The sequence below is a fragment of the Elgaria multicarinata genome, chromosome 16 (genome assembly GCF_023053635.1).
Source record: "Elgaria multicarinata webbii isolate HBS135686 ecotype San Diego chromosome 16, rElgMul1.1.pri, whole genome shotgun sequence".
Taxonomy (NCBI): domain Eukaryota; kingdom Metazoa; phylum Chordata; class Lepidosauria; order Squamata; family Anguidae; genus Elgaria; species Elgaria multicarinata.
In genome coordinates, this window is record NC_086186.1 from 20,981,997 (window position 1) to 20,994,782 (window position 12,786).

General features: G+C 44.7%; 1 protein-coding gene across 1 annotated transcript in view; it reads right to left on the reverse strand.

The window, feature by feature from the left end:
• Nucleotides 1-296: 296 nt before the first annotated feature.
• Nucleotides 297-12,786, reverse strand: part of AGBL1 (AGBL carboxypeptidase 1) — a 521,226-nt gene continuing 508,736 nt past the window's right edge. Inside the window, exon 23 of the mRNA XM_063142173.1 lies at nucleotides 297-734. Within this exon, the coding sequence (XP_062998243.1) occupies nucleotides 593-734 (142 nt within the window). The 3' untranslated portion in view covers nucleotides 297-592. The remainder of the gene's footprint in view (nucleotides 735-12,786) is intronic.

Sequence of the window (12,786 nt, forward strand, 5' to 3'; positions counted from 1 at the left end):
AGTTTGCAACACACTTGCTGCTGTTGCCACTTTGAGCTGCATCAACCTCCCCACCCCAAAAAAGGAACTGTGCTATTGCCACTGCTAATGGTGACCCTCATCCACAGGAAACTGATGAAGAATTTCTCCCCTCCTGGAGAAATGAGGTGAAATTGTCCGCCAGTTCCTCTGTCAACAATTAGGGTGGAGAATTTCGAAAGGCCGTTCGTGCACAGCTCTGAAAAACAATTGCAAAATAAACTTTCCCTTTTCTCATGTGACCTAGATAATAACATAAAACACCAAAAAAGAAAAAAAGAAAGAAAGGAAAAAGAAAACTCTGTTTTGGAACGCAACTGGTGCAAGACGTTTGGGACCGAAACTGTCACCAGCAAAGAAGCTGATGCAAGCAGTGACCCATTGGCTTAGTGCTTGGGAATTGAAAGCTCCGTCCTGCTCCCCATTCCACTGAAGACCCCAAGCTGTGTTGACAGCAGTGGGACACACTTGGTACCGGCTGCTCACTGACTGGAGATGTACAAGTCCTCCACAGAGCGAGGGGGAACACATCTGCCCTGGGTTGACCTCTGCTGCTTCTTTCCCATTTTCAACTTTAGGAGTGGGGATGCTCCTGGATTTCTTTGTCCAGCTCTGAGAAGTCTCCTTCCTGGTCAGAGCAACTGTCAGTGTTATAATCCACTTCATCTCCACAGGGAAGTTCGTCATCCGTCTCCAGGCTGCAGTTGCTGCCTCTTCTGCCAGAAGATCACAGAAAGAGAGAGAGAGAGAGAGAGAGAGAGAGAGATGAATGGAGACATGGTGTCATGGAGCCTAGTATGGCATCCGAGCACATGATTGTATATTCCAGGGTGACTGGACAAGGCAGAAAGTGGATACCAACCAATGGCAGAAGTTGTACATTTTAAAGTATTTATTTTAGTTTACTGCAACCCTAAGGACTAGCAACTTATTTCTGAGGATGTCAATGGTGTGTGTGTGTGTGTGTATGTGTAAATGAAGGGGTATGTTTCTGAAATCTTTGACTATGATGTTCTTTGAATATGAAACTTGGATGGAGAAGCTCATCACAGTTGTGCAGGGAAATGATACATCCATGTTCTTCTCTATCTGTAATGACACCATGTGATTTTAGGGAAGTTCTACTTCACACAGCACATAGTTAAAGTATGAGGAAGGCTACCACAGGATATAGTGATGGGCATCCATGTGGATGGCTTTAAAAGAGGGTTAGACAAATTCATGGAAGATAAGACACTAAGGCTATCAATGGCTACTCCTCACAATAGCTTACTGTTACCCAGAGTATCAGAAGCAGTATCCCTCTGTTTGCTGTGGAACATGGGTAGGTGGATACTATTGCACTCATGATATAATTGTTCCTTCTCTGAGGAAAGTTGATTGGCCACTGTGTGGACAGAATGTGGAATCTAGCATGGGTCTTAGAATCATAGAATCATAGAATAGTGGAATTGGAAAGGGCCTATAAGGCCATCGAGTCCAACCCCCTGCTCAATGCAGGAATCCACCCTAAAGCATCCCTGATAGATGGTTGTCCAGCTGCTTCTTGAATGCCTCTACTGTGGGAGAGCACACAACCTCCCTAGGTGACTGGTTCCATTGTCATACTGCTCTAACAGTCAGGAAGGTTTTTTCCTGATGTCCAGCCAGAATCTGGCTTCCTGTAACTTAAGCCCATTATTCCATGTCCTGAACTCTAGGATGATCGAGAAGAGATCCTGACCCTCCTCTGTGTGACAACTTTTCAAGTATTTGAAGAGTGCTGTCATGTCTCCCCTCAATCTTCTCTTCTCCAGGCTAAACATGCCCAGTTCTTTCAGTCTCTCTTCATACGGGTTCTTATGTTCTATTTGATCTTTGCAGAATTTGAATTGCAGTACAAGCTGACCTGATCTCCACACCTCACAGTGTATTCAGAACAAAAATATTTTTAGAGGAAAATATATGTAAAGGTATATATTTTAAATGCAGATTTATTAATGCAGATTTTTTAAAATAATAATAATAATAATAATAATAATAATAATAATAATAATAATAATAATAATATGAAACTAGATGAAATAGAGTTACAAGACATGCAGCAGTGACCTGCCCTGGAAGTAGATGTATCGATCCCTATGTAATACTGAACAAATGATCAGTCTCTCTGAGTTGCTTCTAGATTTTTTTTTCTGAGAACAGTTCTGAGATTTAATTTGATCATACACACACACACACACACACACACACACACACACACACACACACACCACAGTGTCCCAGAACAACACTAAGCCCATGGCAGGGTAGAAGGTGCAAAATGGTGGCCAGATTGCCAACACAATTGCCAACACAATTGCTGTTGCCTTCACAAACCCCTAGAAAAAAGAAAGGTGTGTTACTGCCCCTCCAAATGGTGAGCCATCCCCACACCCAGAAATTGTTGAAAAAAATACACCACCCCCCTGGGGGGAAAATAAGAGCTCCCATTTTTTCTGCCCATGAATAGAGTGAGAATTTCAAGAAGCCATTTTCGCAAGAATACTTTTTGAAAGTCCCAGGGGATGAAGTGTAGAACCACTACCACACCTGGGAAATTCCACTAGAGTTCTGCCTCCTGAGATTTTCCTATTGACACACCCATTGTTTCCCTAAAGATTCTTTGGATGGTGAAGTCAAACAGCAGCCTCCAAAGCTGGCTTAAGACCAAGGCTGTGGAAGCTGGCAGATCCTTTGCCTGACTTCCCTAAGACATTTTCTTAGCATTGCTTCCCTCAAAATGCCTTGGAAGTTTTACCCAAGTTGAAAACTCTAAAATTCATACTGTAAATGTGTGGCAGGAGAAATTGGGTGGCAATTCAGAGCATGCACGAAACCACTACCGGGAATTCAGAGCATGCACGAATCCACTACTGGCAACTTCAGAAGAACACACCAAAGCTGTTGGCCAGACTTAACATCCTTTCCATTATTATTAACCCAGGTCTCCGATATGTTTTGGGGGAAATTCGGGTTGCTGAATATATGGCTGGGAAACACTCGCTCATCAAACAATGAAACTATATTCATTCAATGCACATACGTACATAGAGGTTGATTGGCCTGCACATTTAAAGCCTAGCATCCCATAACCCCCATCTAGCGAGGTCTATGGGAGTCTCAGCAGCAATTTGCAACTTTATGATGTGATAAATAGAATTCCTTTGTTTTGATTTTTAATTTGCATATTTATTGAGAGATGACTTGATCTTAATTAGTTCTGGTGTGTGTGTGTGTGTGTGTGTGTGTGTGTGTGTGTGTGTGTATGTATTTGTTTGTTTATTTGCTTGTGTTCTTGAAAGCCTGCTTTGAATGAGTAGGAATGCCATGTTCCTGCTGACATAACTAAAACAAGAGAAAAGACAAGCCCATTGGGGTTGCTATTTATTCTTCTGTCAAACTCTCTCTCTCTCTCTCTCTCTCTCTCTCTCTTTCTCTCTTTCACAAAACTGTTTTCCTCTGGTATGTTAAATGCTGATATCAACACTACACTGAGGATGCATGCCAACCCTCTGAAGTTAGTGGTCCTTTTGAATTGCATGGGGGATATTGCAAATATAGCCATTTTTTCCCCCTCCCAGAGTGAAATTGCAAATTTCCTCAGCAATAGAGGCCGGTGGCTCTGGGGACCTTGGGGCACTCAAACTGCTGCTCCACACCTTTGAGAGCTCCTTTAGAGTTCTGACTGGTTCTGACTGGAATCCGGAGTGGATTTGTGGCTCCAAGGCTCTCAGAGCCATCAGCCTCTATTGTTGCTCAGTGGTGGCTGTTGAGGTGGTGGGCTAGTTGAAAGTTCTGGCAGGTGCTGCAAGAGTGGAATCAATGAGGGAGGGGAATTCCAGTCCATGACTTACAATCTGGAGTGAACCTCAGGCCCAACCTGAAATCCCAATGTGGCCCACTGGGGTTCCATGTAGACCAGACTCCTTCCCCTGGGACTCATTTCCCCTGATTGGCAGTCATTTGATGGTCTCCCCACTTATGTTTGAAATGCCTCCCCTAAGGCGTAGTTAAGAGATTTATACGAAATTATGCTCATCTCAGGGGTGGGGAGAGAGAAAGGAAATACCCACACAACTTGCATGGTGCTGGTTATGTCATCCTCCGGTAAGGTAGGGTGGAAGATTCAGGACAGGTAAAAGGACATCCCTCTTTACACTGTGCACAGTTAAAGTATGGAATTTGCTACTGCAAGATGTAGTGGTGGCCACCAATTTGGATGGCGTTAAAAGGGGGTTGGATAAATTCCTTTAGGAGTAGGCTATCAACGGCTACTAGTTCTGATGACTATGTGCTACCTCTAGTATCTGAGACAGTAAGCCTGTGTGCACCAGTTGCTGGGGAACATGGGTGGGAGGATGATGTTGCACCATGTCCTGCTTTGTTGGTCCCTGGTCAACAGGTGGTTGGCCACTGTGTGAACACTGTGCTGGACTAGATGGATCCTTGCTCAGATCCAGCTTTGTACTTCTTATGTATTGCCCTCCCTCGTTGACCACAATTCTCTCTCTCTCTCTCTCTCTCTTAAAAGCGGCAATCCTATATGTATGATGTTGGGCAGTGAAACCAATTGTGCAACTGTAGCTCAGAATGACATTAGTTCTGTGCAAGAATGATTCATAAATGCCTACTCTGCACTTTCAAATGAACAATTTCTCAGGCTGGGTTTTCAGGCTGGAGTTTTATGTGTTTTCACTGTATTGTGCTGGTGCTGCTCTTCTTAAATTTTTAATGTTACCTTTTATGCTTTTTCAAATGTACACTATTCCGAAAGCCTTTGGATGAAAGAGCAATAGCCCCAAACGATGTCCAGACACTTGGCGTGTGTTTCTGGATGAGGGGCAGTGATTCCAAGTGCACTTTTTCCATTCATAATAGGCCTAGGCACGCATTCACTTGTAACATGGGTAGCCCTAAACTAGAGAGGGGATATAGCAGTGCATAGAAGTGTCTCAAATATCCCCAGATGCCCGTATACTTTATTATTATTTATTATTATTTATTACATGAATATACTGCCCCAGAGCCAAAGCTCTCTGGGAGGTTTACAAAGATTAAAACATGGAACATTAAAAACAAAAGGACAAAATTTAAAACCATAAAACGCAGAAAAACAGGTTACATACAATATACAATTGTGAACCGCCCAGAGAGCTCCAGCTATTGGGCGGTATAGAAATGTAATAAATAAATAAATAAATAAATAAATAAATAAATACATACATACATACAATATACAACGTAACTGTCTGGGAGAAGAAAAAAGTCTTGATCTGGCACCAAAAAGATAATAATGTTGGTGCCAGGCAAATCTCATTGGGGAGATCATTCCATAATTTGGGGGGGCACCACTGAAAAAGCCTTTTGCCTTGGTGCCTTAGAGATTCTTATGTGCGAAGATCTGGAAAGGATTTGCAAGTGAGTGTAGCTGGATATGCTAACAAAGCTCCCATGGCTGTGATCCCTGAGAAGTGGTGGGTGCTGGTGGCCCCAATTCCAGTGGAGCTATGAATCCAGTCTGGGTTTCAGTCAGAACCAGCCAGAACGCTGAAAGAACTATCCAACGTGCTGAACCCTATTCCCCAAATATGTTCAGCACCTTGGATAGCTCCTTAATTCTGACTGAAGCCACTGAAATTGGAGCCACTTAGGGGCGGCCGAAATTGCCTGTGCCTGCCTCAGCCATCCATCACTCTTTGCCACTGCTATAACCTACCTTTTCTGAGGCTCAGCTTGGCCTGGTGAGTGCTCAGCAGTCACCCTCCCTGGCTGCCAAAACTGTGCAGTTCCCCACCCATGTGTTAATGGCAGCCACCATTAATGCAGCAAGATGAAGTGTGCAATTTCTGGAGCCTCCAGAAATTGTGCACTTCACCGCACTGCATCAATGGTGGCTGTAAAGGTTTAAAAAATCAAAATATAAAGGCACGTAACACAACGCACAAACACACACACAACACAACACCTATTTCCGCCCCTGAAATTTTCAGACTTAATCCCTTTCTAAGGGGCTACTACAGCTGCACATTTCATCCAATTCTGAAAACAACAGAAATAATAATAAAAAGTTAAAATAATGGGAGGCATGAAGGATCTGGTTCCCAACTCTCAACTCAATTCCCATACCCGAGTTGAAGTGGGTAGTTTCCAAATTGGTCCAAGTGGAATCACGCCATTGATCAAAGCACCAAGTCAGAGATGAACCCGGGGCTTGGTGCACTTACTCATGAGTAAGAGTGAGTCACAATAGTGATTCAGGAATCATGAAAATCACATAGGTGCAGTAAGTGCATTTTGGCACACCTTCAGAATGAAGAATTAAAACAGTAAATGGGTCAATCTATGACCACAGCTTTGTAATTTATTTTATTTTAGCTGAAGGGAGTTTTTTTTTTTTAACCCGCTTTTCATCCCACCCACCCCCAAAACAGACCCACCCAAGCAGTTTACAAAGATCAGTAATAAGAAAGCGGTTGTCTTCAGGTGTGCAATGAAAATACATGGCACAAAAGGAGAAAGGCTTGGGAGGAGCTTACTTCTGAGTATACAAGCAGAGGTTTTTCCTGCTTCCTTCTGAGTAGATATGCTGAGGCTTGGTATTGGGGATGTTATCTGAGTGTGCTACTACCTTATTCAGTCCCGCTTGCTTTTGAGGAGACAGAATCTTGTCCTGTTTTACTCCTAAGTAGGCTTAATCAGTAATAGCCACATTTCGGCCCTACCTACACTTCCTTTGGCCATGATAACCACACTGCTGTTGGGCTACACCTACACGTCCTTCCCCAAACTGGAGTTTGGCTGAATTTGGAGAGCAAAAGGTTCCCCACCCCTGAGGTACATAAACTTTCGAGCTGGGCATAGCCCCCCTGACATACCTCAGAGGCCATTTTGGAACTTCTGAAATGCCCCCGAGGTTCAGCCCCCCCTGAATGGATACATGGTTGGCACTTTGGACCCAATCCATTTTGCCTCAGGGTGCCTTGGGCCCACCCAGTACTGCCTCGTATTCAGGCCAAGGTGGGCCAAATCGGGTTGACTCGGATTTGGGGTTTCGGCCTGAGGTGACACACACTGCTACTAAACACCCCATGAAATCACAGCATCCAATCTGTGGTAACACATCTCTCCAAAGCAGGGCATTTATCAGACAGCTGATATAAATCCCCAGTTCAGTGTAAAGCAATGGCCTAGTTTGCTGTCCCATGTGACACTGTTTTTAACAGAACATCAATTACAAACAGTCCCGAGATTCTGTTTGCTAAGACTATCCAATGGGAAGTCTCTTCTTAACTTCATATTCCCCTCCCCCACCTCCCCGTGGCCACAACCACCACTTTCTCCATAAAAGTCAAAGGGAAGGTATAATTCATCGTTAGGACTTGTACTAATTAGTTTTTCAGAACTTCCCAAGGTAATTGCAGCCTGTAACGTTTGTAATTGATTTAGCCAGATTAAAAATGGATGCCTGATGGAGGCCGGTGGAACTTTGTCATGTTGAAGGGAGGGGAAAACATGCCAGGCAGGAAGGGAGGGCTGTGAGCCCATAGTAGATGTCATAGAATCATAGAATCATAGAATAGCAGAGTTGGAAGGGGCCTACAAGGCCATCAAGTCCAACCCCCTACTCAATGCAGGAATCCACCCTAAAGCATCCCTAACAGATGGCTGCCCAGCTGCCTCTTGAAGGCCTCTAGTGTGGGAGAGCCCACAACCTCCCTAGGTAACTGATTCCATTGTCGTACTGCTCTAACAGTCAGGATGTTTTTCCTGATGTCCAGCTGGAATCTGGCTTCCTTTAACTTTAGCCCATTATTCCGTGTCCTGCACTCTGGGAGGATTGAGAAGAGATCCTGGCCCTCCTCTGTTTGACAACCTTTTAAGTATTTGAAGAGTGCTCTCATGTCTCCCCTCAATCTTCTCTTCTCCAGCCTAAACATGCCCAGTTGTTTCAGTCTCTCTTCATAGGGCTTTGTTTCCAGACCTCTGATCATCCTGGCTGCCCTCCTCTGAACATGCTCCAGCTTGTCTGCGTCCTTCTTGAATTGTGGAGCCCAGAACTGGACGCAGTACTCTAGATGAGGCCTAACTAGGGCCGAATAGAGAGGAACCAGTACCTCATGTGATTTTGAAGCTATACTTCTATTAATGCAGCCCAAAATAGCATTTGCCTTTCTTGCAGCCATATCGCACTGTTGGCTCATATTCAGCTTGCCGTCTACAACAATTCCAAGATCCTTCTCATTTGTAGTATTGCTGAGCCAAGTATCCCCCATCTTGTAACTGTGCATTTGGTTTCTATTTCCTAAATGTAGAACTTGGCATTTATCCCTATTAAATTTCATCCTGTTGTTTTCAGACCAGCACTCCAGCCTATCAAGATCACTTTGAAGTTTGTTTCTGTCTTCCAGGGTATTAGCTATCCCACCCAATGTTGTGTCATCTGCAAATTTGATAAGCATTCCCTGCACCTCCTCATCCAAATCATTAATAAAAATGTTGAAGAGCACTGGGCCCAGGACTGAGCCCTGCGGTACCCCACTCATTGCCTCTCCCCAGTTTGAGAAGGTTCCATTGATAAGTACTCTTTGAGTCCGATTCTGTAGCCAACTGTGAATCCACCTAATAGTTGTTCCATCTAGCCCACTTTTAGCTAGTTTGTTAATCAGAATTTCATGGGGCACTTTGTCAAAAGCTTTGCTGAAATCAAGATATATGACGTCCACAGCATTGCCACGGTCCACAAGGGAGGTTACCTTATCAAAAAATGAGATCAAATTTGTCTGACAGGACTTGTTCTGGACAAATCCATGTTGGCTTCTAGTGATCACCGCATTGATTTCAAGGTGTTTACAGATTGACTTCTTTATAATCTGCTCCAGAATTTTCCCAGGGAAAATTCCTTCTAGCTCACCATTTATGTCCTTCTAGCTCACCATTTATTTATTCCTCTAAAATGCTTTTTAATCCCACCCCACCTTTCAACTAGAAGACTTCAAGGTAGCTTAAACATGTTATTTAGAGAGAATGTTACCATAAAATGGAAATATAATACAAACTCAAAGAATCAAAAAGAGGGTAAAAATGAACCCACACCCCATGCCAAATAAGGAAGATGGGGTGTGGAGAAGGACAACCACCATGTATCAGAGAACCGTCATCAGGTATGTGACCAGGTTTTCACCTAGCACCTAAAAGCTAACAAAGTGAGTACCTGGCAGATTGGTATGGGGAGGGGGGGTCAACAAATGGGGTGGCATGGCTGGGAAGGACCCCCCTCCCCAATTGTCTCACTTCCAGAGATGGGAGTGACCACTGAGATTGAGATCCCTGATTAAGGTCTTAACCATGTAGGAAAATATGGTCCTTTAGATATGTCAGCCCCAAGCCATCTCAATCAGGGGTTCCCAATGGGTTTTCGAGAGAGTTTCATGGGCACTCTCACCAAATGGCTGCCACACAAGAGAGCTTGCCCATGCAGAAAATGGTTGCCATGTTTGGCCTGGCTGGTCACAAAACACTCTTTTCCAAAAAGGCAAACTGGTAAGACTAAAAGAGAGCAACTCTATGGCTCCTAGACGGTGTTGGGGGGAGGGGATAGAACTGTTTGTTTTCCTAGCTATGAGGTCGGAGCCCTGGCCCCTACTTGTAGCTATCACAGAGACACTGTGTTGGCTACCTCTTTCTCTGCTTGGTAAATGGAGCACAGAGACATCCCTGGGGCAGGGATGAGAGGAGGCTGTGGCATCGCCCATACAACTTTCCTATGACAGCCCCAGCCTCTTTCTTTCCCAGTCTGAAGTGCCCCTGCTAGATGGGCAAAATCACCCATCTAGCAGAAATACAGGTTGGCTAGAGAGTGGAGTCAAAGATCATCTCTGCACTCCAGCTCCTCTCAATTGGATACTCTGCAATTTCTGACAGTTCTGTGCCCAAGCACCCTTTTCACAGACAGCAAACTGAGCACAGGTCAAAGGTGGTTCCAAGCCCAAATGCTTAGTTACATATTTGGGCCAGATCTACACCAAGCAGATTATAGCACTATGAAAGCAGTATATAAGAGGCAGGAGCCACACCAAGCAGACTATAGCACTATGAAAGTGTTATGAAACCTTTATACGGTATGTGTCAATGGGCCCCAACAGGTGTCAGTGCAATTCAATAATGCTATAAAACAGTAGTGTGGCTGAGGTCTTTTATATACCATTTTCATTCATAGTGCAATATCTTGCTTGGTGTAGATTAGGCCCCAGTGTTCTTGCAATGGCTGCAAGACTGAGGCCCTGTGTCCCTGTGATGGTTGTAGGGCGTCCCCCATGAAGATCTTTAAACCCTGGCAGACTCATACAGGAGAAAGTAATCTTTCAGGAAGCCTGGTCCCAAATTGAATTGGGCTTAGGGAGTTTTGTGGGTCAAGTAGACAGTAGCAGAGAGTTAAAAGTGTAAAGTGGATGGTATAAGTGAGAGGTGGAGGTCCAAAATGAGAAAGAGGAAAGTTTGTGCACAGAGAGAGAAAAGAGAAGAGAAGAGAAGAGAAGAGAAGAGAAGAGAAGAGAAGAGAAGAGAAGAGAAGAGAAGAGAAGAGAAGAGATCTATTAGGTGCAGCAAGGAAAAATGTTGATATGAGATATGCAGGACACGGAATAACGGGCTCAAGTTAAAGGAAGCCAGATTCCAGCTGGACATCAGGAAAAACTTCCTGACAGTTAGAGCAGTATGACAATGGAGCCAGTTACCTAGGGAGGTTGTGGGCTCTCCCACACTAGAGGCATTCAAGAGGCAGCTGGACAGCCATCTGTCAGGGATGCTTTAGGGTGGATTCCTGCATTGAGCAGGGGGTTGGACTCGATGGCCTTGTAGGTCTCCTCCAACTCTGTTATTCTATGAGTCTATGATTTTATATTTCTTTAGGGTAGTGCAAGAACTGAGAGATTGGGGTGCAGATCCAACTGTAATGCAGAAGAGGAAGAGAGGGTAAATACTGGGTTTTTGAGAACCCTTGAGTAAAACACACTCATGGGGCTCCTCCCTTCCTCAGTGAGTCCACCTACTGGTGAGTCCACCAGCTGCTATTGCTCCCCCTCTTCCTGTTTCTAACCATTGCTCCCACTTGCTTGCTTGATGGGCAGAGAGCCAGCTGGCAAGGAGGCAGAGGCAACTATTCTTCCTCCTCCTCCTCCTCCTCCTCCTCCTCCTCTTCACCACCACCACCACCACCACCACTGTCTGGGTCAGAGAGAGAGGCAGGCGAACAAGCAGGCTGCAATGGTGAAGAGGAGCCAGTCAGTGGGCCCCTGCGAAGGGATGGGCCCTTAGCCGGTGCCCAACCGTGCCTACCCTTGAGGGTTGAGAGAGACACACAAATGGGGAGAGGGGTCAAAGAGTGGGTGAACCAGAAAACACTGAACTGAAATGGTAAGGAAAATGCTTTTTCATGGTTGCCATAGCGATGCCACCCTTTTAAATTAATGCAAACAAAGAAGTGGCCCTCTGTGTGATTTAAGTTGTGCATCCCTGTTGCAGAGCTGCCATCTGGGAGAAGTACATCATTGCATCTGAAAATGAAATAATTCTTTCCCCTCTAGACACTCCTATGCATTTCATGCCAAAAATTCCATGCCCTCCTAATGGCAAGAATGAGCAAAAAACAACCACCACCAAACACGCCCCCCCAAACCCTCACTAAATAAAAATAGAATAAAAATAAATAAACAAGGAAACTTTGGAGATCACAACATTGTAGAAGCTCGCGTCTCTCTGTTTCGTGGCTCCCTTGCATCTGTTCAAGTTAGTTTGTTTTATTAATGCCTGCGTGGCCTAAAGCTATCAGGGAGATGTTAAAAGATGCAGCGTTAGCACAACACTGACACTGGGATATATATTTTTTTATTATTTCCTTTAAGGAAGAAAATTAATGATTGCACAGAAGATTGAACCCAGAGTTTTTGGGCTTTCCCCAATGCTCCTACCCACCACATTAAAACAAGAAACTTGCTCAGGGGTAACATAACAAAACACATGAAAGCAGATGCTCTTCAGAGGCCTTTAAAATTCTGGCATAAGAATGATGTAAGGTTGAAAACTTCTTCTTCTTTTTTTTGCCAGGGCTTACTGTTGCACCTTAATAGCATCTTGGTCTGTAGACATTATCAGGCAAGGATTCTGATGTCTTTGCTATGCAAAGCTTCATCCTCGAATCCCTGTAAATCAGAGGACTGCTAAAGGAAATTGGCATATATTAAAACAGGGACGGTGAGGACAATGGCACCTTTTGGTGATTGGCCTATCTGGAGGACCTGGTCCTAGGGTGCTGTGAGGCTCATGTGTCAAGATGTGGTATGCCTTTGGAGGCCCTCTTGCCTCACCTACTCCAAGCTGTGAGTCTTTGGGTGGGGTTACAAAGTGCCATATAAGAAAGGGGGTGGGATTTTACCCGAGTCCTGGCTTTGGACTCATAAAGCCAGGCAACTTGCCTGAGGAAGAACCCAATGATTCCCTCACTTTTACATGCAGATCCAGGGAGGGGCGAACTACCCATGTTATTCAAATAAAGAGGTCCTAGTTTATGCCAAGTTCTGGTTGTCTGTGTCTTTATTCTTAGCTTCCTTCTCAACTCGCAACTGTTGCACCTTAATAGCATCTTGGGGCGTTATTAGATGAGGCCTTAGCGCGCTTTGTGGGCTGGTTTCCCTGCTGTGCGTCCAGATGACGCACAGGGGAATCCGGCGGCAGGCCGCGCTGAGGCCTGGT